Source organism: Neolamprologus multifasciatus, chromosome 23 (assembly GCF_963576455.1).
Source record: "Neolamprologus multifasciatus chromosome 23, fNeoMul1.2, whole genome shotgun sequence".
Lineage (NCBI taxonomy): Eukaryota > Metazoa > Chordata > Actinopteri > Cichliformes > Cichlidae > Neolamprologus > Neolamprologus multifasciatus.
Genome location: NC_140460.1, coordinates 11,534,915 through 11,559,409, shown reverse-complemented (window position 1 = coordinate 11,559,409; position 24,495 = coordinate 11,534,915). Strand labels below are relative to the sequence as shown.

Below are 24,495 nucleotides of genomic sequence, written 5' to 3'. Positions count from 1 at the left end.
GCCACGCTGCGACTGTGTCAGCACACTCATACTGAAGCAGTGGGAAGAAGAAATAAGCAAATGTCAAGAACAACATGTTACACAGAAAGACCAAATGTGGGTGGGTTTAATGAGAGATAAAAAAAAGAAAAGAAAAAAAGAGCACAGATACGGAGGAATAAGACGCCGCCCGGCCGGCCTTCGTATCTGTCTCACTCAAAGCTGCTGTAGAAATCTCTGTCAGGCAATTTGGGCTGAAGTGAAGTAACTTCCAGTTCACTGGAAGTCCGTCCAGACAGCGAGAAGAGTGGCCGCATGTTTGCTCACTCTTCCTGTCCATCACGCTCCCATTCGTTCCCAGAAGGCACCGGTAGTCATGACCTTGTTTATCCTCCCTCTTCAGACACTCCATTGGAGCTGGGTTCATCCGGTTTGATTAGGCAGGCATTTCAGTGTTGTTTCCATGCATGAGCTGCAATCATGAATCAGTGCTAAATATAAGCATATTTAAGGAGGAGCCTGACTGCATGTCTGTGTGTGCGATGGATTCGAAGGAATTTTGTCACGCTGAGTCAGAGAGTAGGTCTGAGTCACGGCCGCAGCGAGCTCGAGTTTCAGGGGAGGTTTTCTGATGCTGGAGCGCTGCTGCACCGATTAAAGACAAGTTTAGTAAAAGTGCTCACACACACGCACGCACACACAGAGTGTAAACAAAGAAACACCTCACATGTGAAATCCAGAAGTGGTCATATCAGCAATTAAAAATGAAAGCACTAACATAAACAGCAGGAAACCACGTTCGACCTGGATGGCAGTTAAGTCGAGTTTAGTTAAGTTCAGTTTATTTTGTTTGGCATGGTTTAAATTAGTTGGATCCTAGTTTAGTTTAGTGCAGTTGTTCTCAATCTGTTCAATTTGTTCAGTTTCTGAAGAGTTTTTTATTTTTAGTTTAGTTCATTTTAATTGGTTTAAAGTAGTTAATCCTCAATTTGAGACCAAGAGGAGACACAAACACCCACAATTAGTGAGGAAGCAGTTTGTAATGTGTGTGTTTTTAACTTTATTTAGTTTAGTTCACTTTAATTTAGTCTAATTAAGTTTAGTATGGTTTATTTGATCTAGTTTCATTAGTTTAGCAGGATTTAATTCAGTTGGTCTCTTCTCAAATTATGAAACACTAATGTAAAAACCGCAGGAACCGTGTCAGCTTTTCGAGGTGATCCTGTAAATACGATAGCTTTATGTGTTTCAAAAAGTCCCATTCGATGAAAATGATTATGGGAAAGAAAACGAGAGAGGCTTTTCTGTTTTATCTGTCTGAGTCAAACCACAATATTTAAACGATGCACTCTGAACGGTTTGGAGGGAAGCGTGTCCACTGGATCTGCGAGCAACCCTGACGCAGACGGTCCTGGTTTAACTTCTGTAATCATTTGTATTTTCTTGGCTTATCAAGTGATTTTTGAGTAGAATTTTAATCTAAAAGAAATGACGAACGGCAACAGAAAGCGAAGAAAGCCGCCAGTCTTCAATCTCAAATACATCAAGCCAGCCAGATTAAAAAAAATAAAAGAATACAACTCTCGAGTAAATGAAAATCTTTTACTTTAAAGTTCTGTTTCAGACCAGTGTGTGTGTGTGTGTGTGTGTGTGTGTGTGTGTGTGTGTGTGTGTGTGTGTGTGTGTGGCCGGATGCTTGTGTTTTTCTGATGGTTGTTTATTTACTCGAGAAAACGGATGTGATGTTTGACTTCATAGTGCACCTCGCTACTGTAGAAAGCAGCTTTCATCACACCTTGTTCAGTATTAACTGCTCAGGCTACAGTGTGTGTGTGTGTGTGTGTGTGTGTGTGTGTGTGCGTGTGCGTGTGTGAGAGAGCACTGCCCGGTTCCAGATAATCCTCCTCTCTGTGTTTTACACATGACTGCTTCTTATTCCCTTCCCACACACACACACACACACACACACACACACGCTCTCTCTCTCTCCCTCTGGCCGTCATTGTTACACATTTATTATGGTTTGACCTTTGACCCTGCTGTCACGAATGCCAACAAGCTGTGCTGGTTATCGGAGAGTTAAATCAGTAACTTCATGAGGTTGTTCACACTTCAGCTGTAACAATTTATTAGATTTTAAGGACTTTTATAACCCAAAGACGAGAACATTAAGAAAGGAAGATTTTAAGCTTAGAGAAAAACACGGTCATTTCTCAAAACTCTGAGGATTTATTGAGGAACCTTTGGAGGGTCCTCAGGACCAATATGTTAGACACACTTTAAGTCTCTAGCTTCACTGTCCTTTTCTGCTTTTAGTGTGTAGTTTTCGTAGGAGGGGGGCAGGGCCACTAGGTCATAACTCCTCCCCTTTTAGCTCTGATGAATGTAAGGGGCAAGGAAAGAAAGAGAGAGAGAGACAATAGACTTTAATCACTCATGTGGCTGAGAACTGTTGGCAAACGGAGTTCCTTGAGTGCTGAGAGGGGAGGAAAAAAACAGAAGAAACAGGAAGGGAGAAGACTGAGGTGGACAACTTGAGTGGGCATTTCTCATCAGTCACACCTCTGAGCTGAAGCCAAGACCAGTCTGCAACCTTACTGAGAAGAGAGGAGGGCAAATCTGACATAGGTTCATCCTGAAGGAAACCCTCCACCTCGTCACAGTTCGTAAAGGCCGCAGACGCAGACGTTTCCATCCACCCTGCCGTCCAAGCTAGAGTATGATCTGCTATCCTCGTCACCCCTGCCGCTGATGCAGGCGATCAGCATGATCTCTCACTACCCTCTGGCCACCTTCCTACCCTGGCCTACAGGCTCCTACCATCACCACTACCCCAACCTGGACTGCACCTTACTATTGGAGGGGGAGGGAGGGGTTGCCCTGCAGAGGTACCAGCCTCGCTCCCCGGAGAGCAGCCCGCGACATTGGGTCAGTCAGAGAATAATCATATCTATCAACTCTTTTGTTTGCACGAAATCTATTTGTATTTCTGGGAAGCACAGACATTTCCAGTCTCCTTAAACAATCTGGCAGCTGCTGGCCTTCGTATGAAGGCCTTCTGTTGTTTGGGAATGTGTGAGGTGCTGAAGTATGTGTGTGTGTATGTGCTGTCAAATGCTGGGTTTTTGGAAATGTAAATGGAAAAGTTTGGGAGCCAGAATAGAGAGAAAAAAAAGACACTGAGAAAAGAAGCTTGGAATTATAAACATTAAAGATACGCACTGAGGAGCAAGGATACGGGTGATGTCTGCCACTTCTGTTTGTCGGATGGTGATCTTGAGAAAGTTGAGGAGAAGCATAGGGAAGGAAAATCTGCAGATGTTACACAGGGACAGCTAACATGTACACATCCTGCATCCAGCTGTCTACACAACAAAAACCACATGAAACACACCTTTAGTTTTCTCCATATATTAAACTAAGAAATCGCTTGGTTAATGTTTTGCCGTCTGTCATATGATTCCTCTATTTGGCCTCTACTTGAGTAAGTTTTATGCAATAATCTGACAGCTCATAGTGAAATAACACAAACTCGACGGTAACCTTTGGTGACACAGACGGGTGTCCGGCTAACCTCTTATGAAACGCAGTAATTCTCATTCATTCTAACGACCCCTTACTGGTCGTTCTGTGAGTGTGTCTTGCTAAATGTTAAGTCAACAGGAGCCATAATGTGTTGGATTTTGCTTTTGCTAAATTTATTCTTCTATTCAGCTCTATTTTTATTCATCTTTGGTTTTTCTCATTTCCCAAAACAGCGTGACTGCCAGAAAATTATTAGCGGCTTATTCCAGCTAAGCTGTGGCTATTTTTTTGATGCACACACTTACTTGTGGTATTAATGCTGAAGTGAAAGTATGTTTGGTGTTTTCAGACAGCGCATAGGCACTTATTGGCTTGTAGAGGAGAGAAACTGAGGTCTGAAAACCAACCCGATGAAGCGTCCTTTAACAAAAACAATAAGAGGAAGAAAGAATAAAATCTCCCAAAAGCAGGATTTTTTTAACGTAAAATATATTTTTTGCAAAATAACTGAAACTTAATAACTCCATGAGGATAAAGGACGAGCAGTTAAAAGTTTGAAAAGCAGAGAGACGTGCAGACGTTTGAAAACTAAAACTCTGACAACTGAAAAAAATCTGGGTGTAAGAACAGAAACGGTATATTAAAGATCGACAAAGCCACCGCGATGACACCTACAAATTTAAAAGTGAACGTCGGGACTGTGAGGCTCAGTCTGAGAACCCGAGGATGCTATGTAAGCACATCAGATGCTGACTCCTCAGAGGGTTTTTGTCTGTTTCCTGCCTGTTTAAGAGTTTATGAAAAAAAAAGTACACGAGTTCAATCCAAGCTGCTAGGAAGATCACTGAGTGGTGGAGGGGCCAAACATTTGTTGCTACAGCATTCAACGAGTGCTGGAAACTGATCCAATGAGCAATTCAAAACCCATCACAGTCACTGGAGAAGAAATTCGTGGAAACATTTTTGCAATTGTAAACAAACTGTATGAAATTACTCTTTTTGCTATCATGATTTCTTCTATTTAGTCCGATAAGATTTGGAAAGTGTAAAAAGAGCCATGTGATTTCTTTTATTCAATTCGTGTGTGCAGAGAGCAGGCAGGAAGTCAGCTGACTCAGTTCGCAGGAATCTCTGCCATGCTTAGCGGAGAAGGATGCTAATTGTGTGTGGGCCCGGAATTGTACAGGGGTGGGTAACGTCGTTCTTTTAAAATTAGCGCAGCGTTCTCTTTTTTCTTCTCTTGAGCAAGTCCACATGTCTATGGGAGGCTGCATTAGCTGCTGCACACTCAAATTCAATTTGAGTGTGTGCAGCATTGGTTCTGCAGGTTTAGGTTTTGCAAAGGAAAAAGAACACGAGGAGGGAAACACACGGTTCTGCTGGATTCACTGTAATTGCTCTTTTATTGGTAAACTGAGCATCTAACACAGTGCAGTGATGTATTTGTAGTTATTATTCACATTCAGAGGAGACGAGTGTGACACAGTGGTGCCTGAAGACCATCCTCCTCAGTGCCTGTCTGACATCCTGGCTGTCATGTTGCCCCATCACACGGCGCTGTTTCCTGCGATTGTTTGAAGGGGTAAGGATGCTGGAGGTTAGCCCACAGACCTCCTCTGAATGCTCAGGTTACATACATCAGCTCTGCTGTCAGATGCTTATCTGTTTGACTGTTTTTACAGAGCTGCGATTGTCCACATACTTGGAATAGTCGTTCCATAAAATTATGTAAGGTAAAGAAAAGTATTTGTGGTGCAGCTACTTGCAGCAACTCCAAGAAATTACTTTTAGTCATGTAGGATAACCTGCTCCGAGTGCTTCTATTCTTAGTTTGCTTTGTACCCAGTTACACATGGTTATGAAACCATATCGGTCATAAAGTTAGTGACTGCAGCGATTTCTCCTTTGTACTCAGCCTGTTGCATTGCAGACAGCTGTCAGGTCCACAGTTCAAGTCAGAGATGAGGATCAGTATCAAAGGTTCACTGACAGTTATACTTATGACTGGAATGTGCACATAAAAAAATGAACTTGATAATAAAATGCATTTTTTTTTGTTACATAAAATTCAACATTGGAGGGTTAGTGGCAAGTGGGAATGAAGGACTCGTTAGAAATAATAGCTTCACTGTTGTCTTCATTTTGCGGTCTGTAGTGTCCTTTGCACCCTCCTCTTACTCAGTGATTAGGCAGTTTAATTAAGCAGCAGGTCCATCAGTAAGAGCTCCGGCACTGGGAATATCAGTGGATGGCTTACGGTAACCTGCAGGGCAGTTCAATAACCTCAGCTGGCCATAAGCTGGAAACACAGAAGTGACTTTATACAGGAAAAACAGGAGCAGGCAGTTTTGATGATGCTGTGTTTTCCATTGAAAGAAAGGCAGAAAGCTGAGTTAGCGCTCCTGCTTCCTCTTTCTCGACTTCTTTGGAGAGAGAAGTGCACGTTTAGTGCTGATGCTCCGTGACGTCTCAGTATTTCCAGTCTTCCAGTTCTGCCTCTTACTTGTCATTTGTTTTGATGACTTGACAATGATTTCGACATTTAGGTGATTTGTTCATCCGGATTAAACTAGTTTTTATGCCTTTTGACCTCTTTCTTTCTGAATTTACACAAAAACAGGACCATATCCTCTTCAGCAGCACAGTTCAGTAACTTTCTGACACTACACTGACTTCTCTTTTCTCCTAAATGCGGGCCTCCGTCGCCGTTTTCAGTCAGTCAGCCACGACGAATGTTGTTTACACGTGCTGCGAGTCAAGTTGTCTAGTCGCCCGCAGCTCTGTAGAGGTCCGTATTGTTAACTTCGACCTAATTAAGTCACATAATAGGACTCGTGTGAAAAGTCAATACTAAAGGCATTGCTTCTGTCACCCAAATGTCCATCCCAGGGCAACAACACCCCAGGATCAGCCTGCTCAACTGGGGCAGAAACTCATCACACCATATGGTAGCTGTAAGGGTGCATGGTGCTGACTGCTGTGCTAAAAGTGGGTTAATATGAGGCAGCACCGGCTTTCATTTAGTTTGTTTTCAATGCTTTGGCAGAGGTGTGTGTGTGTGTGTGTGTGTGTGTGTGTGTGTGTGTGTGTGTGTGTGTGTATTCATATGTACGTGGGGACCAAAAATTGGAAGCTTACTATACTTGTGGGGACCAAAATCCTGGTCCCTACGAGTTTGAAAACATTTTTGAGACTCAAAATGTGGTTTTAGTGACAGGGTTACAATTGGGTTACGGTTAGATTTAGGGTAAGGGTTAGGAATTAATTTTTCATGGTTAGGTTTAAGGTAAGGGGCTAAGAAAATTACGTGAATTAGATGTCCCCACAAGATATGAATACCTGGTGTGTGTGTGTGTGTGTTAAACACACACAAAATTCTCTACTCCTTTTCCCGCTCAGGCAGGACATGCAGCATTAGCAGGACCCGTGACTGGGATCAAGCTGGCATTGTGTGTGTGTGTGCCCAGTTTTAGTAAAGCTGGGGGTTGTTGGTTTCCAGCTCTAATATGATTGGCCAGCACTCACAGACTTTATACCAGCAGATTACTGACTGCAATAACTGTGCTGACCTTACAGTGGATAATAAATAACATGAAAACTATATGCTAAGGAACCATGGTTTTCAGTGTTCGCTCTCTGGCAGAGTAAACATCTTGCTACATTTCGGTCAATGGTATAGTATCACCGGTGGCGTGAATGCCCCGTTTCTGTGCCTCGGAGCCGCTAATGTTTGCTTTTTGTGCATCTCCTGCAGTTTCATTTCCTATGAAAAAACCCGTGGATGTGCATAATAATGCTCAGAATTAATCTGAGCAGCAGAAATGAAATGCAAGGAGTGTGTTTTTGTTGCTACGGGGAAGTGCATAAAAAACAAGTGGAAACAGCACGCTGCTGTCGTTTTGGTTTGTTGGCTGCTGCACTTTGGTGTGTTTGTGTTGCTTTGTTTTGCACACGTGATGCCTTCAGAGTCGCATGTATTATTGGCTGAGCAACAGATGGTCCTGCTCTCATTAGCAGAGGGTCAGACAGCCCAACCAAGCCAGTCCAGACCGATTCATTCAGGGCTTAGCAGGGCTTAGATCTGGGAGGGGGTGGTCACAGTTGGGGGCTACACAGGGGAGGGTTTACCGTGACTTCTCTTACTCTTTTAAACACAGAGACACCTGAAATCACCTTAACAAGCATTGTGGTATCTGAGTCACCAGAAATCGGATTATCCAGCTTCTGTGTAACGGTCCAACTGAGCCCGTATGCAGGCTGAGAAAAACCATGTGCCCCCAAAATTTGCATTCGTTAAACATTATTTCGCAGCTTTGATGATAACAAGATGCCTGGACTGAAAAACAGTTTTAGCTGAAAGCTGTATTAGTTTGGTTTGTATGTGAAGCGTGGAGGAGGAGGTGGAGGAGGAGGTGTGGGGGGGTCTCTTGTCTGCAGCTCTGGACTTTACTGGAAACTAATGATGTCACCCGTCCAGAGGCGGAGAGAGAAAGAGAGAGCTAGCTCAACAACAGCCAGGACAATAGATCTGAGGGGAGCAGAGACGTGACATCAGAGGAGGGGAGAGTGGGAAGGAGCGAGGAGAGGAGCGTTTAATGTGGCCGTCTGAACAAAGGCTGAGCTGAGTGAGGGAGAAACAGAAGAAAAGCTGCGTGCAGCTGTGTGTTTTCATGAGAGATGACCTGACCGTCTTTATGCCCATCTATTGTTTTTGCTGGATTCCCTGAACATCTCCTGCTGATGTGTCACATCATTAAAACCCCGTCACATGAACACATGTGCTGACTGGGGGCATTGCCACTGCTTCATTGCTCCTAAACGACCCATTTAAGCTGCTTTGATTCTGTCATTTCAGCTTTTTATGAAGTTATAGCAGATCATCCTGACCCATAAATCCAGCCCTCTTGTTTTTTTCCCTCTGCCCCTGGGTGACTTGAGCCTCTGCTGACTCTGGATAAACACAGCAGTTTATGAACTCTGCCCTCTGCTGGGAAGCATGCTTTGGAAACACAAACACAAACCCACCAACCACACACAAACACACAGTGAAAGGCAAGTGCGATTAAGTGACTGTGCGCGCACACATGTACAACTCAGAAAAGAAGAGAAATGGACGACATTCTAAGCAACATCTGGTTCCGACGCTGTACCGGGAAAGATCCTCGCAAATTTTTGGACTTGACGCAGAGACTTTCCACGGCAGGATCACAGCTGATACTCCTCTCACTGCGATGAATCTCCTGTCTGCTGTTTACGCGGGAGGAAGAGAGGGACGTCTCTTTCCGGCCTACATGACGGAATGACTTTCTCTCTGCATGCCAGCATGAGCTGGTCCAGCTGTATTGCGCCTGTCTTTCCACAAGTGTGGATCTTCTCAGTTTCTGACTGTGTCGTGAACTCTTCCCCCGCCTGCCTCGGTCTCTCCCTCTCACAGCACAGATAGTGCGCTTTCAAGTTAATCTCCAAAGTGTACTACACTTTCTCTGATACGTGACCTTCTTATCTAACGTGTAAACACAGAGACGTTGCACATGCCACCCAAGGCCCTCCTAATTTTGTCCCCTGTGTGTTAGCGGTTTCTGTTTTTTCTGTGCTGACATTCCTAGCTGACGTGAGTCTCTCACGTAATCTGTTCATGTTAAGTACTAAATCACCTCCCGTCTCCTTTCCTATCCTTTCCTTTCCTCTCCTTTCCTTTCCTTTCCTTTCCTTTATGACCATTCTCCAGGACAGAGTGGCTCCACAGCCAGTCAGGTATGAGGACACCAGCCTCGGTGGAGTCGAGAGGCTGGAGGCAGGAAGCGGGAGATTTCCTGGAATGTGCGTTTTTTCCCTGCTGCGGTGTAATAACAGTGCAAGCGGTGCTCCTCCTGTTTTTGTCCCCTCTCTGTCTCTGCTGTAGCTATTCTGACCAAGGAACAAAGGGAAGAGAGTACTCGGGAAGCCCAATGATGGCTGTAATCCATTATTCAAAAAACGGCCTTCCCTTGTCAAGGGCTTTCCTAAGTGTAATTACGTCATTAGTTTTTCAACAGAGCGGAAAACTTGGAATGAGGATTTGCCTGGACGACTGTGTCGGAGTTTAGTGTGCAGTGTTCAGACAGAGAAACATGATGAACTTTGGGTTTCTAGAGAGATGCATGAAGCTGAGTTAGATTTACGGAGCTGTGCACGCGTATACATGCAAGGATGGAAAAACAGTTTTTTTTATACAGTGTATAATGACGTATTTACCCTGTAGCATTGTGTTACAGTATTGCACCTCCAGTCCACAGAATTTAATTCTGATTTACTATATTTAATAATGAATGAAGCAAATAAGATGCACCGCTGTGCACGATTAAAAGAACCTTTGTTTCATCCAGCTATATTTTCCTAATATTATAACATATAAAACAAACGGTCTGTTTTGATCTACTCTGAGACATACTTCACATGATTGACTCTTTTCTGGACCATAATTTACAAAATGGACACAAATTAATAATATTTCAACCCAGCAGCTGACCAAGACTATAAACCAATCAGGACAGAGTTTACTGAGATCACGGGTCAGCTCAGTGTTTGTTTGTTTTGCTTCTACAATTGGACTTCTTTTTGCAGACAGATGAGTCACCCCCTGCTGGCCTTTCAAAAGATTGCAGCTCTACTTTCAGTCCTGGAGGTTCATCTTTTATTTACAGTCTGTGGTTCATGAATTAATTGAAAGTGCGAAAAGGTTCATTTCATCCTTTAAAGTCAGCTGACCTGCTGGCTCGAATCTGGTGTACCTTCTTACAGAAGGTGGATTTTCCCAAATGTCAGGCTGTTGTTTCCTCTTGGATTTGTCCTTCAGAGCTGGGATTGACTGAAACCAGAAGCAGCTCTGAATTTACTGAAATCTGCAGTCTAAATCTACTTTAGAGCTCAGAGCAGACTTTAATGGGCCCAATGGAAGCAAACTGAAAGATGAGCACACTCATCGACTCGTCCATCAGACAGAGCGGCAGCTGTCACGCTCATCAGACGTCTTGTTTACACTGAGGGATGACATCACTCCCACTGTGAGACCAACACTCCAATCCCCAAGGGGCTGAGCTGGAGGTCGTGTGGGGTCACAACCTTCCCACTGGCACTCTGGGCTTCCCAGAGTTCCTAAGACTGGAGCGGACACCGGGGCAGCTTGGCCTGGGAACTGGACAGCAGCCAGATGTGCAGCACGATGAAGACTCAGCTAGAAGAAAAGCCGATCCTGTGCGGTTACCGCACATGGAGAACCACCAACTCAGTTGTACTCCTGGCAAAGCTGGGTGGAGCTACAGTGCAGTGTTGTGTGTGTGTCTGTGAGTGGGGTGCACCGTGGACGACAGTGGGAGCCAGTGACGAAGAGGGTGACGTTTGGGAGCCAGGGAGGTGGGTTGGGTGATTACGCATCTACACACAAAAAACACACAATTTTGAAAAGGGGACCACCACAGATCTACCTCCCACTGCTTCAGAAGACAGTTAGCATCATAAGGCTTCCAGTGTCCCCTCTGGATAAGGCCTTGTGACTCTTGGATCACCAATTTAGCATTTTGGCGCATGTAAATGAGTCACAGGTGGCTCATTTTTTCATATTTGTTTACAATACACCAAAAGAGCCCTCACAACGCAGCCACTCGATTCACATCCTCCTGTTTATTCACAAAAGTGGGCTGTTTGAGTACGTGTGTAGACACAGTGGAACAGAGTTATCCATTCTCACACACTCGGACTGTTCTCCTCTCCGGTTACTGACAATGCACAGTAGCGGTGACGCCATCTAAAGCCTTCCTTGTATTGTCCCACGCAGGGACTGCGAGGCTGCAGCTGCTTCATACAAGAAGGGCCTACAGCCCATCACTTCATCCTCTTAAACAACATCTGTATGTTAATGCATTATAGCAATAATCTTCATTTTAACTGCCCATATAGAAAGGAAATTATAGTTTTATAGCTTTCTCCATTCTCCTGCAATGATTTGCTTATTAAAGTGTCCCATTTGATTAAGAATTATGACTCCAATTAGGATGAAAATGGGAAAATTGCCATTTTCATGGGTAATTCAAAGCATAAAAAGTCATGAAAGGAAAGTGTTTTCACTTTTTCTCCGCATGGGTGGATAAAAAATAAACTTTGAATGAATTATTTATGGTCTTTGTTAGCAGTCGGCTGGATTACTGTAATGCACTTTATATTAGGGTCAGTGCTTCATGCTTTACTTATCTACTGAGGATGCAAACTGCTGCAGCTCATCTTTTAACTGTCACTTGAAAGTTTGAGCACATTTCCCTAATTTAGCTTCACTTCACTGGCTGCCCCTTCCTTTTAGGATTCATTTTAAAATTCTTTTATTTGCTTCCCAATCTTATCTCTGTGAGCTGCTACAGCCTTATACGCCCACCCGCTCTCTCAGGTCATCTGATCAGCTGGTCCAGGACTGAGCGTAAACTTAGAGGAGATTGTGCTTTTGCTTTAGCAGCTCCCAAACTGTGGAACGATCTGCCTTTAGAGATTAGACAGGCCTCTTCTTTGACACCCTGTGAGATGTTGGTTTTTTAAGCTGATTGTATGTTGTTGTTGTTTTTTCTAATATAGGGCTGTTTTAATTTTTATGTATTATGTGTTTTTTTGTTTGTTTTTTCTGCTTCGTTTTATCTATTGTTCTTATGTTATTTACTGTAGAGCACTTTGGTCCTTTTTTCAAGTCCTTTATAAACAAAGTTGGATTGCCTGCCTGAGAAGCTTCATGTTCTCTCTCAGCAGCCGCTAGTTGGTGAATATTCTGGATGAATTTTCACTTAACACTTAACAGGATTGAAAGGAAAATTTAAGTGATTAGGCAGTTTAATTTAATCCCCCCCCACCACCACCACCATAAATTATACATTAAATTTAAAAAAGTTTACTATACGAAGGTAGAGCCTAAAATATAGTTTCTTTGAAAAACAAACAGCAATGAATGAAAATGACTATAAAACAAATGAGCGTTATTGGTGATTAATGAATGAAACACAGGTTATAACCAGGTTATACTACAAACACGTTATTATTGTTTTTTGAGTCAATGTTTTTATGAATTTCGGAGGAAGGACATTTATGCATGTGGAATATTTTGCACGCTCGAGTCCCAGCCCTGCGTGTGCGTGCGCAAACTGATGTCAGTCTGATGGAAGTTGGAGAAAGAACTCGGGGGAGGAGTTTAAATGGGGCTGCTGCGAGTGCAGGGAGGAGGAGTCTGCTCATTCAGCGGAGAGTCGAGCGCCTGTTGACAGAGGAGGGCTTGGAGTTTGGAAAAGAGCGCAGTGAACGTTTGCGGATCGCAGTTTATTTTGAAAGGAGCGCATCTTCTTGTATACGTGCGGGAGAAACGTCGATCTCTGATGCTGCCTTCAGATCATGAGAGAAGCGCTCACTATGAAGTTCGCCTGGAAAACTAAGATGGTAAAAATCCAAGCGCAGACTCGCAGTGTCTGTTGTTTGTGGTCCGTGGAGGGGGGGTTAGAGTGGAAAAGGGGGGGTTGGGGGTGAGTGTTTGTAGGCTTGGGAAAGTAGCGGATAACTGAGTGAGGGGGAGAGGGCGGGGGTGGCGGTGAGGGTTGTTTTTACTGCTGCGTAAAGATGTCGCGGTGAGCTCGAACCTGGCTGTACGTGGAGGAGTTCGGTTCAGTGGATAATGCTGAGAAATGTCCTCACCTGATGCTGCAGATCCAAACTTCTTCGTGGGGTTTCTCTGGGCTCCACAGCAAAAAGCAGAGGGGGAACAACAGGCGAGGCCCCGGGGCCATCACAGCCCGTGCAGCTGGGTCCAGGCGAACAGATCAGCGCCACTCTCCGTATCTCCGTTATTCTTCCCAACCAGCTGGCTGATGTGCAGATTAGAATTATTTGCAGAGAGAGAGTAATGTTTGTCGTCTGTGTGCAGATCTTTGAAGGATCCCAGGTAGTGCGGTGTAAAGAGCTCACCTCCTGCTCTCTGTGAACTCTGTTTTTTGGATGCTTGGATAACTTATTCACTTATGTTACTGGCTGCTTTCGTTTGCATTTTCATTGGGAAAACAACAACAAAAAGCAAACTTGAGAGTGTAGCTTTTAAAAAAAAAAAATCTGTCCAGCTTTCAGAAAGCAGTCTGTGTGTGCAGACTGTGAACTCAGCAGCCCGGCCAGCCAGCACAGGGACCTCCCGCTATTGTTTTGGGAGTGTGTGGACTGCATGACTCATACACTGATGTATTTATCTGTCTCTGTGCCAGCCAGCGGGCAGCAGCCAAAAAAGAGAGAGGGAGAGAAACATGTTGCTGACCATAGGACAAGATGGAGAACAGCAGCATGGGACGGGCGTGCAGACATGTTTCAGATCCTCTGACTTGCAGTAACGCAGGCGCGCTGGCTGGTTTTATCTGTCAGAGTCGGTTAAAATCACGTCTTTTTGTTTTTGGCTTTCTTTGAATATCTGCCCCTCACGTGTTTCTGTTCGAATCCAAACACTGCCGAGTAATGGCTGAGCGCCACTGGTCTCCAGGACTGACGATTGAACTTGCTAATGGTGAGTTTGGCCCTTGATCTCTTTGCCGGCGGCCCGTCTGTGTGGACTTTATGGGGACGAGTAATCTTGGCGTCCGTTGCCTTTGTGTGAGGACTTGGCTGAGATTTTGCCTGTGTGCTGTTTATAGGCGCCCTATCCTTCGATGGCTGTCCGCTCCTTCTGTTTTCGTCTCCGTCTCCATGTGTTGGTGTCTGAGCCGGCCTCGGCCTCTGTTTGCATGCTATATCTGAGCAGCAGTTCTGGTTTTGATTCCTCTCTGCTCCCTCTGTTTGTTTATGCACTCTGCTGCCGTCATTGATTTACAACCAGCACCAGACGCAGCACATTCGACTCGGTGGATCCTTTTAGTCTCGCTGTGGTTGCGACACTGATTTGTAATCAAGCGCCGCTGACTTGTAGAAGCAGACAAACCGACAAACTCATATGTTCATAGAGGGGGGAAAAAGCAATGTAAATATTACTGTGGAGGTGTTTATTCTGGACTTGGCCCATTCTGGCTCTTATCTACAACTTGGGTGAGCTCGGGTAAAGCTGTCCAGCTCTGACTTCAGCTCCAGAGACACCAAGACATCATGAAAGAGATGGATTGGGAATAAAAGAGGGAGTAGAGACAGAGAGGAGGAAGGAGGGAGGCCTGGCAGGCTGCAGGGATGGGGGTTGGGGAGTTGGTCATTCTTGATGTTTTACTGCACTTCACTTCTTCTTCTTAGTTTTTTAAGCACTGGAGTTGTTTGTGTGTGCATTTTTTCCGTTCCCTCTGCTTTTCTCATACACAAAAATCATTTTCCTTTCTTGTTAAACTGCTGAAGTTACCTTGTGTAGGTCAGCTCTGCAGCGTGTCTGTCTCGATCTTTCTAATATTTCCACCGATATCTTCTTTCAGAGCTCAGTGCAGGACTGGGGGGAGGAAGTAGAGGACGGAGCAGTCTACAACGTGACGCTGAAGAGGGTCCAGATTCAGCAGGCAGCCAACAAGGGAGCGAGATGGCTGGGGGTGAGTAGGCCGTGACGAGGAGCTGAGCTCCAAACCTTCAAACGTTAAAAGTTCAGTTAAAAAACAGTTAAAACCTCCTTTCTGCATTCTCAGCTGCTGTAGAGGGAAAAAAGTGAATGTTTTTAAAGCAAACAATGTCCGGATTAGATTTTATCGTGTCCAGATGGCTTTTTTTGTTTAAAGCAGTCCAGTTATCTGTGTTCAGACTGCTGACCTTAAAAATGGCAAACCTAATCTGCATTGTCTTCTCTCGGCATTGTGCTCACCGAGGCTCCTATTGTTTTAACGTTCGAGCTATAAATCTCCCAGTGGAGACAACACCTTTGAGCTGCCTGCTGAAAACGAACAGCTTCACCAGAGCTGGACCGTTTAGCCAAAGCATGTGATTTCCTGACTTTCCGAGCTGCCAACAAAGCCCGCACGTTCCCCTGTTTTGCAGAATGCTGGTGTGACACAGTTTCCCACAGTTGTGCATTTTTTCAGTGAATATAAGGCATTGCCGTTTCCTCCACAGAGCTGTTTATGTCTCCGTAATAAGATGTTATGCAGTGCATCATTATACTGCACAGACGGGGCAATTAGGAGCATTGTTTCTCTTAGTTTCATAGTTTCTCTGGTGAGTTTTCCCCAGAAAATGCTAAAGGATCTTCGGGATATTGTGTTTGTTAGCTTTTTTGGAACTGTGTGGCTGACATAAGGGATGAGAGCTGGTGCATAAAGAAGAATCTGATATCGGCTGCGAGCCTCCAACACTGCCTGGATGTATTGACAGTGGTGTAAGCCCAATTAGAGCTGATTAAAACAACATGGGTGTTTTGTGCAGAACAAAGAGCGAGCTCCCAATGAGATGAGTATATTTACTATAAACAGTCAGCTGTACGAGAACAAAAGCAGCTCCAGTCTGCACAGTTCGAGGCGTGTGTGTGTGTGTGCGCAGTTGTGCTCATTGTGGCTGTGCCGTGGATCGCCTCGGACAGATAAATAATCAGACTTTTTGTGTGCTCCGAGCTGTTATCGGAGGGGAGAAGTCGACTGTGCCGCCATCCTCCTCTCTGTCTGGAGGGATGGTGGAGGAGGGGCTTCGCTGTGATTAAAAGCAGATTGGAGCATTTCCTGTTGTAGCGTGCTAACTTCACCAAGGTCTCTCTCTCTCTCTCTGGGTCTTGTGCCACCCCTCTCTCTTACTCTCTCTTCTCTCTCTCCCCGGCTGTTTTGCAACCACCCGTTCTGTTTTCCCTGTACACACAATAGTCGGACACATCTGGAGAAATTCAAATTAAATATAGGTCACCGTACTGTTTCCTTCATCCCCCTGATGTTTCAAGCCCTCGTTGTTTGTTTCCATTTCTTTCAGAGTTCCTCTCGACCCTTTGCTTAAATGTATTGGTGAAAGCATTACAAGCACCAGCCAATTGCAGAAATGCAACAGTTTAAAAATGTATAAGGCAGATGGGTGACAAGTTAAAGAAACATTTGTGGATTTGTTATGAATCACTGTGTCCCTGCGGTAGACTTACCCACGGCTGTAGAATAGGTTTCTGGTGGTTTTTGCTTAAATTTGTCATAATTCGCATGTTTCTTGTTTAGGCGGAAGGGGATCGCCTGCCTCCCGGCCACACGGTGAGCCAGCTGGAGACCTGCAAAATCCGAAGTATCCGTGCTGGAACGCTGGAGCGACTGGTGGAGACTTTACTCACGGCGTTCGGAGACAACGATCTCACCTACACGTCCATCTTCCTCTCCACCTACAGAGCCTTCGCATGCACGCAAACCGTACTGCAGCTGCTGCTCGACAAGTAGGCTGAAATGACACGATCCGAACTGAAAAATAATACTCCGCCTGTTTGTTGTGGTGACTTTTAAAACGTGTCGTCTTCTTATTTTCTGTGACAGATATGGAAGCATGGAAGAAAACGAGCAAGGCGCTGACAGATGCCACGGCTCTGAAACCACCGGCGCCATCAGAAAGTGAGCTGCAGTGTGACGTGCGCATCAGTGTTCCCGCTCACCTGTATTTCCATCTCTCTAAAAGGTTTCCCGGCTCTCTCCACAGCACCTTGGCTTCAATCCTGCGTGCCTGGCTCGATCAGTGTCCCGAAGACTTCCAGGAGCCTCCAGACTACCCCTGTCTCCACAGGGTGATGGACTACCTGCGCAAGGCTCTGCCAGGCTCAGAGGCTCTCAGAAAGGCAGAGGGTCTGCTGGAACAGCTGCAGGCTCAGGCCGGCATGGATGACACTGATGGTACCGCTATTTTCTTTTTATTTATTTATCTTTTTAAGCTTTGCATGGCTCACAATTTTAAAATTCCTTCTTTACCTTGTGCTGGGCCTTCAAGCAGCCATTAAGCCCTTGCCTTTAAGCTAACTTCCCTCTGATTGGCTACCCCTCACAAACCGAGGATTTGAAGAACAGTTGGGTGGGGTGGAGTTCATATTATGAGTATTGCCTCTCTGTGATGCTGACGTCAGTATTGTAAACTTGTAAACACTATCTCAGATGTGTCGTTTATTTCCTGTGTCTGTTTTGTTTATTTTCAGCTGGTTTCCACAGCAACCATTCATATAGCCTGGGGGAAGAGGATGAAGCGGAGATTGAGGTCCAGGAGGACTTCTTGTCGTTTGACGCCGACCTGGTGGCCGAGCAGCTGACCTACATGGATGCGGTAAGTGGAGGGAAATGATGTGGAAACAGGAGGGAAAGGTTACATCCCGTTTCTTCTGCGTCGCCTCACTAACATCGTACTCTTTGGGGGGGCTTTTCTTGGTGGTGCTTTAGGTGCTGTTTAAAAAGGTCGTACCCCATCATTGTCTGGGCTCTGTCTGGTCTCAGAGGGACAAGAAGGACAACAAGCACAGCGCTCCCACCATCCGTGCCACCATTACGCAGTTCAATGCTGTCGCGGCCTGCGTGGTCAACACAGTGCTGAAGCACAGACAGCTCAGGCCTCACGTCAGAGCACGGGTCATCCAGCGCTGGATAGACATCGCACAGGTCGGCCGAAGAGACAGACTCGCTCACGAACGCTTGGAATCAGTAAGAATGTCATCTGACTTGTGATCGTCTTTTAACAGGAGTGCAGAATACGGAAGAACTTCTCATCTCTGCGAGCCATTGTGTCGGCGCTTCAGTCCAACCCTCTGTACAGACTGAAGAGAGTGTGGGCCTGCGTGCACAAGTAAGCCCCCGAACTCTCAGCTCTGCAGATGATCTCAGCTGGTTTTGATAGTAACGAGATCTCGCAGATTCTTCGGTGTGTTTTGCACGCGTGTTTTCCTGCCATGTCACATCACGTTAGCTGACGCGAATCTGCGCTTGTTGCAGAGACAGCGTGCAGACATTCGAGGAGCTCTCCGACATTTTCTCGGACCATAACAACTACCTGACCAGCAGAGAGCTACTGATGAGGGTGAGTGTGTTCATTTCATATCTGATCCAGTTTAGGAATGCTTAGTAACCATCTGTTACTTGAAATCCCAAAATTGCTCGTTCGCCGCATGGTTGGAACCAGAATTGGTTTTGTTTGCCCCACAGGAAGGCACGTCAAAGTTTGCCAGTCTCGAGAGCTGTGCCAAAGAGCACCAGAAACGCACCCACAAGAGGCTCCAGCTGCAGAAGGAAATGGTAAGACAAATGCCGGCTGACAACGAGCTTTAGAAACAAACGCCAAACAAAGCAGTGTACTCTACACTGACTGTTAGCCTGTGCAGATCGCGAAGCCACACAGCTCTGCTTACTCCACGTGCCATGCTCCCATTGTTATTATCATCGCCATCTGCAGAGAACAAAGTGTAAATAAAGATGTGACTTTACTGCAACGTCCCACGGAATAATCGAACCGTTCCTCCACAGGGAGCGATGCAGGGAACGATACCGTACCTGGGGACTTTCCTCACCGACCTGACCATGCTGGATACGGCCCTGCCTGACCTAGTGGAGGTAAGAACACCTGCTGATCGTGTGTGCGAATGTTTGAACATTTGAAAGTCTATCTGTCAGAAACGGGCCTAAGTTTCCATAAGTGCGTGAGGAATTTTGTCGGTGCGTTTGTGGAGCTGTCCGCCTAACGCTGTTTGCGTAGGCGGTCGCTGGTGCGTGACGTGTTGGCTCTGACGGCGTGCTCTTTGTGTCTTCTGCAGGGTGGTCTGATCAACTTTGAGAAGAGACGCAGGGTGAGTCTTTAGTCTGCCTCCTTTGACGTGATTACAGTTACTCACGTGGTGTTTACTCTGAGCAACCTTCTTTGTGCCTCTGCAGGAGTTTGAGGTGATCGCTCAGATCAAGCTGCTCCAGTCGGCCTGTAACAGCTACTGTCTGACTGCAGACCCAGCTTTCCTGCGCTGGTTTAAGGGCCAGCCTCAGCTCAGCGAGGAGGAAAGGTACACTCTACTCTGAATACCCTTTTTATTTTCATTGCACCGTTATCCATGTGATAATAAGCAAATTAGTGCATGAGTCATGGTCTGCCGGATCCATTGTTCCCCCACAAATACACCAGAGCAGCTTTGTTCTGTCTTTTCTTATCGTCTCTCCCTGCTGACTTTGTCATTTCTTTAGTTCCTACTGATCTGTTCTACATGTTGTTTTGCTCTCTGAGCGCTTTTTTTGTCTCACTGCTATTCTTGAAACCACCATCCACTTGAAGGTTGAAGGTTCACTGTTAATACTCTTTCTTGCAGCTATGCCTTGTCTTGTGAGATTGAAGGTCTCGGTGACGGCAGTCCGACTTTAACCAAACCTCGGAAAAGCATGGTGAAGAGGCTCAGCTTGTAAGTGCATTAAGAAACGAGACATTTTTCGAAGCTAATAAAGACGAGTGCTGTTTTTAAATCTGAAGTGAAGTCCAGAGTAGAATGAGGAAATGAAACTGCAGGGACTTTTTAAAGTTTTATCATCTAACAGCTCGCTTCATTTTCTGTTCAGGCTTTTTCTTGGAACAGACAGTAATTCGGCCAGTTCTCCAGTCAGAGAGACGCCACGCTCGCCCCCTACTGGCAGCTCCGGAGAGAGCATGGACTCGGTCAGCGTGTCCTCCAGTGACTCCGGCAGTCCATCGGACAGCGAGGGACTCGCCACCCCGACTCACACCTCCGACTCCCAGCAAAACAAGGTGGGCGACAAAGCCACCGGCAGGAAATGCTTTATTAAACTTTATTAAACTCGAGTCAATTCCATTTACATTTTTTTATTGGATTAACATTTTGACACGTATAAAGTTGCACATGAGAATTAAAAAATGTTCTAATTTTTGAGCATTCACTGGCCACTTCATTAGGTACGCATTTTCCTTCAGAATTGGTGCCGTTCTTCACGGCACAGATTCAACACGGTGCTGGAAACATTATTCAGATTTTGTTCCGCGTTGATATGAACGCGCAGTTCATCACACAGCGGCTGCATCCGTGACTCTCCCGTTCTCTCGCGCCCTAATTCTGACCCTGTATGAACTGCAGCCTCAGTCTGCTGTTCTTAGCGGACAGGATTGGCGCAAGTGTGGTCTTCTGCTGCTGTAGCCCATCTGCTACAACAAGCATGGACCTATTGTGTATTCAGAGATGCTCTTCCGCAGACCTTGGCTGTAATGATGGTTGTGTGGGAAACTCCCAGCAGATCAGATATTTCTGAAATATTGAGAGCAGTGGCACCAGCAACCACGTCGCAACCACGTCACAGTCAAAGTCTCTTAAGTCATGACTCTTCCTCGTTCTGATGTTTGAACTTCAGCGGTTGTCTTGACTTTGTCTGCATGGCTAAATCTGCTGGGTTACTGCCACGTGATTGGACGGTTAAATAGGTTTAATGAGCCAAGTGGCCGGCGAGCGTATAAGCTACATTTAACTGTTTTGACACAAGATGCAAAATGAAGTAAATGTTGGAGTTGTGTCAGATGATCATGAATCTTAATAATAATTTTAATGAAAAATGAAAATAATTGTTGTTTTTCATCGTGACCCCCAGCTATCAGAATCATCCTCCTGCACTTCACTCCATTCTATGGACACAAACTCCTCCACAGCCAGCGTCTCCGTGATTCCTACATCTCCCTCCTTCCCCGGGTCTTCCTGTATGCACCGACGCTCCATCTCCCTCACACCCCTGTCTTCCCCGAGTCAGACTCTCGCCTATAACACCCAGGCCCAGGACGCCTGCATCATAAGAGTCAGTCTGGAACACGGCAACGGGAATCTGTACAAGAGCATACTGGTGAATAAATACTGACGCTTCTGCTAAAGATTTACATTTTCACAGTTTATGTTAAAGCTAACTTAATCTAATCTGTCCCACAAACAGCTGACCAATCAGGATAAGACCCCAGCTGTAATCGCTAGAGCAATGGCAAAGCACAACCTGGAGGTGGAGCCGGAGGAAGGATACGAGCTGGTGCAGGTCATCTCGGAGGAGAGAGGTAAAACATCGACTTTAAAATCTTTGGGAACAGTAAGCTAACATTGCTCGCCAGCAGTAGTTATATAAAAACACATTTTTAAAGATTTGCACGTCAGAATTTATTTTTTCCACTAATCAGCTGTTTTCAGGCTTTGTGAAACACACTGCCCTCTGTACTGTTGTGAAGATGGTATCACTGGTTGTAAAATTTACCTGGTTCTTATCCTGCTCTTAATTTCTTTCAGAACTGGTGATTCCAGACAACGCTAACGTTTTTTACGCCATGAACACGTCGGCAAACTTTGACTTCCTGCTGCGGGTGCGGGGCTCGGCAGGCCGGCCCGTGCAGCTGCGTAGCCGATGTAGTTCCACGCTCCCGCGGACCCAGCACCGCTCGAGCCTCTCGCTTAGACTCAGCAAAGTCACGTTGTGACCCTGCCGTGTCACCACTAACCCAGGGCGAGACACGACGGAGGGTGGACATATAAATGGATGAGGAGCTCTCTGGGATCCAGGGTGGAACCCTCCGAGCTTTCAGACTTTCCCTCTCATCCCGAACTGTGCCAATCCTCGCCCAGCCTTAACGTGAACCTTGGATGTGGATTAAACTGCTAATGCCTGTGACAGAGTGAAACAGTGACCCCAAGTGGCCTGAACTCTTTACTACAACAGATATTTTTGCACATATTATGGGAGCACCAGTCTCCTGACCTCCAACAGTATTCTGATATTGAATGAACTCCTTTATGTCTTGTGACGTACATGTAGCTCAAGCTTTACCCTTCTCCCAATACAAGAGTGCTGAATGCAGAGACAGAAGATGGAGCAGTGAAAGAATGAATGAATGGACCTCTAACAGTATTCTGAATGATATTAATAATTGACAGAAGCTGTGATGCCTTTGGTTTCCCTTGTCAGACAGCTACGTCTGGCTTGTGTGTGTGTATGTGTGTGCGTGTGTGTGTTCTTCTCCATATTGTGAGCTGTGTGACGAATGCATCATTTTGTGCATTCTGATTGGTTCCAGTACTTGGTTTTATCAAGTCCTCTGCAAATGCTGAATTGCCTTACCTGCCCAATGTTTTGGGTGTAAAGAGTGTTTGAGCTTCTTTCTAATCTAGAGAGACTCTCAGATCTACGAAAAACCCGAGTTGTACAAGAACAAAAAGGATAAAGCGGAGTATCGTACTGAAATGGAAAGTATTTGTACCTCTTTGCCCTTCATTATATGAACTACAGAGTTGCACTTGACAGTTGGTAGCAGATGTGAATATGGGAGAGCGTGCAAACTGCTGCGTTAAGTAGTTTGCTCCCTCTTCACTAAATGAGTTTCTTTTTTGTAATTTTGCTGCTTTTTCTATGCTTTTTGTAACACAGTTCAGGCCACGCATGTATACCAGACTGGAGCATTGCTAACATACATGCTAATTGTGTCAGAGTATCATAAATCTGGCAGGATACTTCATTTCATTTAACGCCGTAAACGCTCATCTGTTCGTCTGTTTCAACACATGTCAGAAGCCTTCACACTTTCACTCCACTGCAGATAAAAACTGAACGTCACGTGAAAATGTTCTCATTAATTCAGCCTCGGTGTTTGTTCTCCACTGCCAAAGACTCTGAATAAATAAATTATTATCACTATTCTGACTCATTGCTTGTCGTGTTTAATGACTTTATTATCCGTAAGGCCTAAGGAAGCTTTTTACCCTTGTGCAGTGACAGATCACGTGCTCCGCTCTGTTAGGACTGACATTGCTGCTCTGGACTGAACCCAACTCATTCTGCTGAGTGGGAAACGTTTGTGCTGACTTGAATGCAGCAGTCATGACCTTCCTTCCTTGGTTATACAATTTGTTTTTTAGGAATTCAAACACGAACGTGTGACATCCACAGGTTTTACTGTAAAACAGGAAACTGCAGAAGCAAATGAGATTCCCCTTCTTTAAAAACACTAGACTTTACATTACATTACATTATCACAGACATTAATAGGTTGTCCCTGTGTGATGTGCTGGTTAAGTTGCTGGTGGGTGTGCTCGGTTGTTTCAAGGACTCGTTCAGCTGACAGGCTAACAACTGCCAATAAAAGAATTTCATTTTAATTCAAACATGCAATGATGAAAAGAACTAAAAAGCAGAGACTAGTCTACTTTTTCAAAGCAGTCACCATGTAAGAGGCAATACAAAATGAAACAAACAGTTAAAAGTATGTGTGGGTGGGTGGGTGTGCTTATGAGGACCAATGTAGTGTTACACCCTGTGATTGAGGGTCATCACTTCACCTTCAAAGGCCTGTTTCGGGGTTAAGGATAGAGTTTAGGATTCGGGTTAGAGTGGGAATGGCAGACAGGCTGCACAGTGCTGGGCTCTAAACACAGCTCCAGTTAAACATGCTGGGATTTTATTCCACCCTCACGGAGTCTCCTTTTGACAGATTAGTCAGAAACATGTCGGCGCTCCTCCAGTTCCTCTCACACAGAGGAGCAGATACCGTTCCTTCTGTGACAGACGCTCACAGCAAACCTTGGTGTGAAGACACGCATGGATGTACCTTTCTGAGACCATCGCTTCCTGCCAGTATCGAAAAGGACACCAACAAAAAGCAAAACCTGAGAAAAATGAGTAGGGAGGAATAAGAATCATCTAAAGATCCTGTCGTCTGTTTCATTTGCACCAAAGCAGCTGAACAGAACTTGCAGTGGTTTGTGCAAATAACACTATTCATGTGTTGTCGTGAATAGTGTTATTTGCACTCAAAAGACACGAGAGTCTGCGAATTTACCTCAACATTCTCCGCCTACCGTAGGTCTCGGCTGGCTCAGCTAACAGGTGCAGCATCAGTGCACCATCGTTAATGTTCACATATGTGTTTGAACTTTTGTGCTATTTTAAATGTCATGTGAGTGAATGTTATTTATTCTCCTGAAGCTGATAAAGTATTCACATGGAGGAGTTATTCTGTACTCCAACTCGTGCTCTCCTTTTTCAGTTTAAATCTTGACAACAATCCTCAGGTTAGGAACACTTAAAGGCAGATTAATAAGTGTGCTGTTAAGCTTCA

At 45.2% G+C, this 24,495-nt stretch overlaps 1 protein-coding gene and 1 long non-coding RNA gene across 4 annotated transcripts; one reads left to right on the top strand and one right to left on the bottom strand.

Annotated features, from left to right (window-relative positions):
- The first annotated feature begins 2,393 nt into the window (after positions 1-2,393).
- On the top strand, positions 2,394-23,081 carry rgl1 (ral guanine nucleotide dissociation stimulator-like 1). 3 transcript variants are annotated; one of them, XM_085151966.1, is made up of 18 exons: positions 2,394-2,907; positions 14,934-15,044; positions 16,632-16,840; positions 16,938-17,012; positions 17,098-17,288; positions 17,585-17,709; positions 17,823-18,038; positions 18,119-18,222; positions 18,369-18,453; positions 18,579-18,668; positions 18,897-18,983; positions 19,184-19,216; positions 19,302-19,423; positions 19,724-19,813; positions 19,968-20,154; positions 21,003-21,248; positions 21,336-21,450; positions 21,677-23,081. In XM_085151966.1, the coding sequence occupies exons 1-18, from the start codon at positions 2,731-2,733 to the stop codon at positions 21,862-21,864; spliced, it is 2,451 nt and encodes an 816-aa protein (XP_085008092.1). In that variant the 5' UTR covers positions 2,394-2,730; the 3' UTR covers positions 21,865-23,081. The 3 variants fall into 3 exon arrangements, with proteins under 3 accessions (XP_085008092.1, XP_085008093.1, XP_085008094.1); XM_085151967.1 differs by lacking the exon at positions 2,394-2,907 and adding an exon at positions 12,416-12,948; XM_085151968.1 differs by lacking the exon at positions 2,394-2,907 and adding an exon at positions 13,109-14,050.
- On the bottom strand, positions 16,580-21,744 carry LOC146491114 (uncharacterized). Its single transcript, XR_014872477.1, has 2 exons — positions 21,645-21,744; positions 16,580-20,183 (listed from the first exon to the last, which is right to left on the bottom strand). It is a non-coding gene; the product is annotated as an uncharacterized LOC146491114 (long non-coding RNA).
- Positions 23,082-24,495: the final 1,414 nt, after the last annotated feature.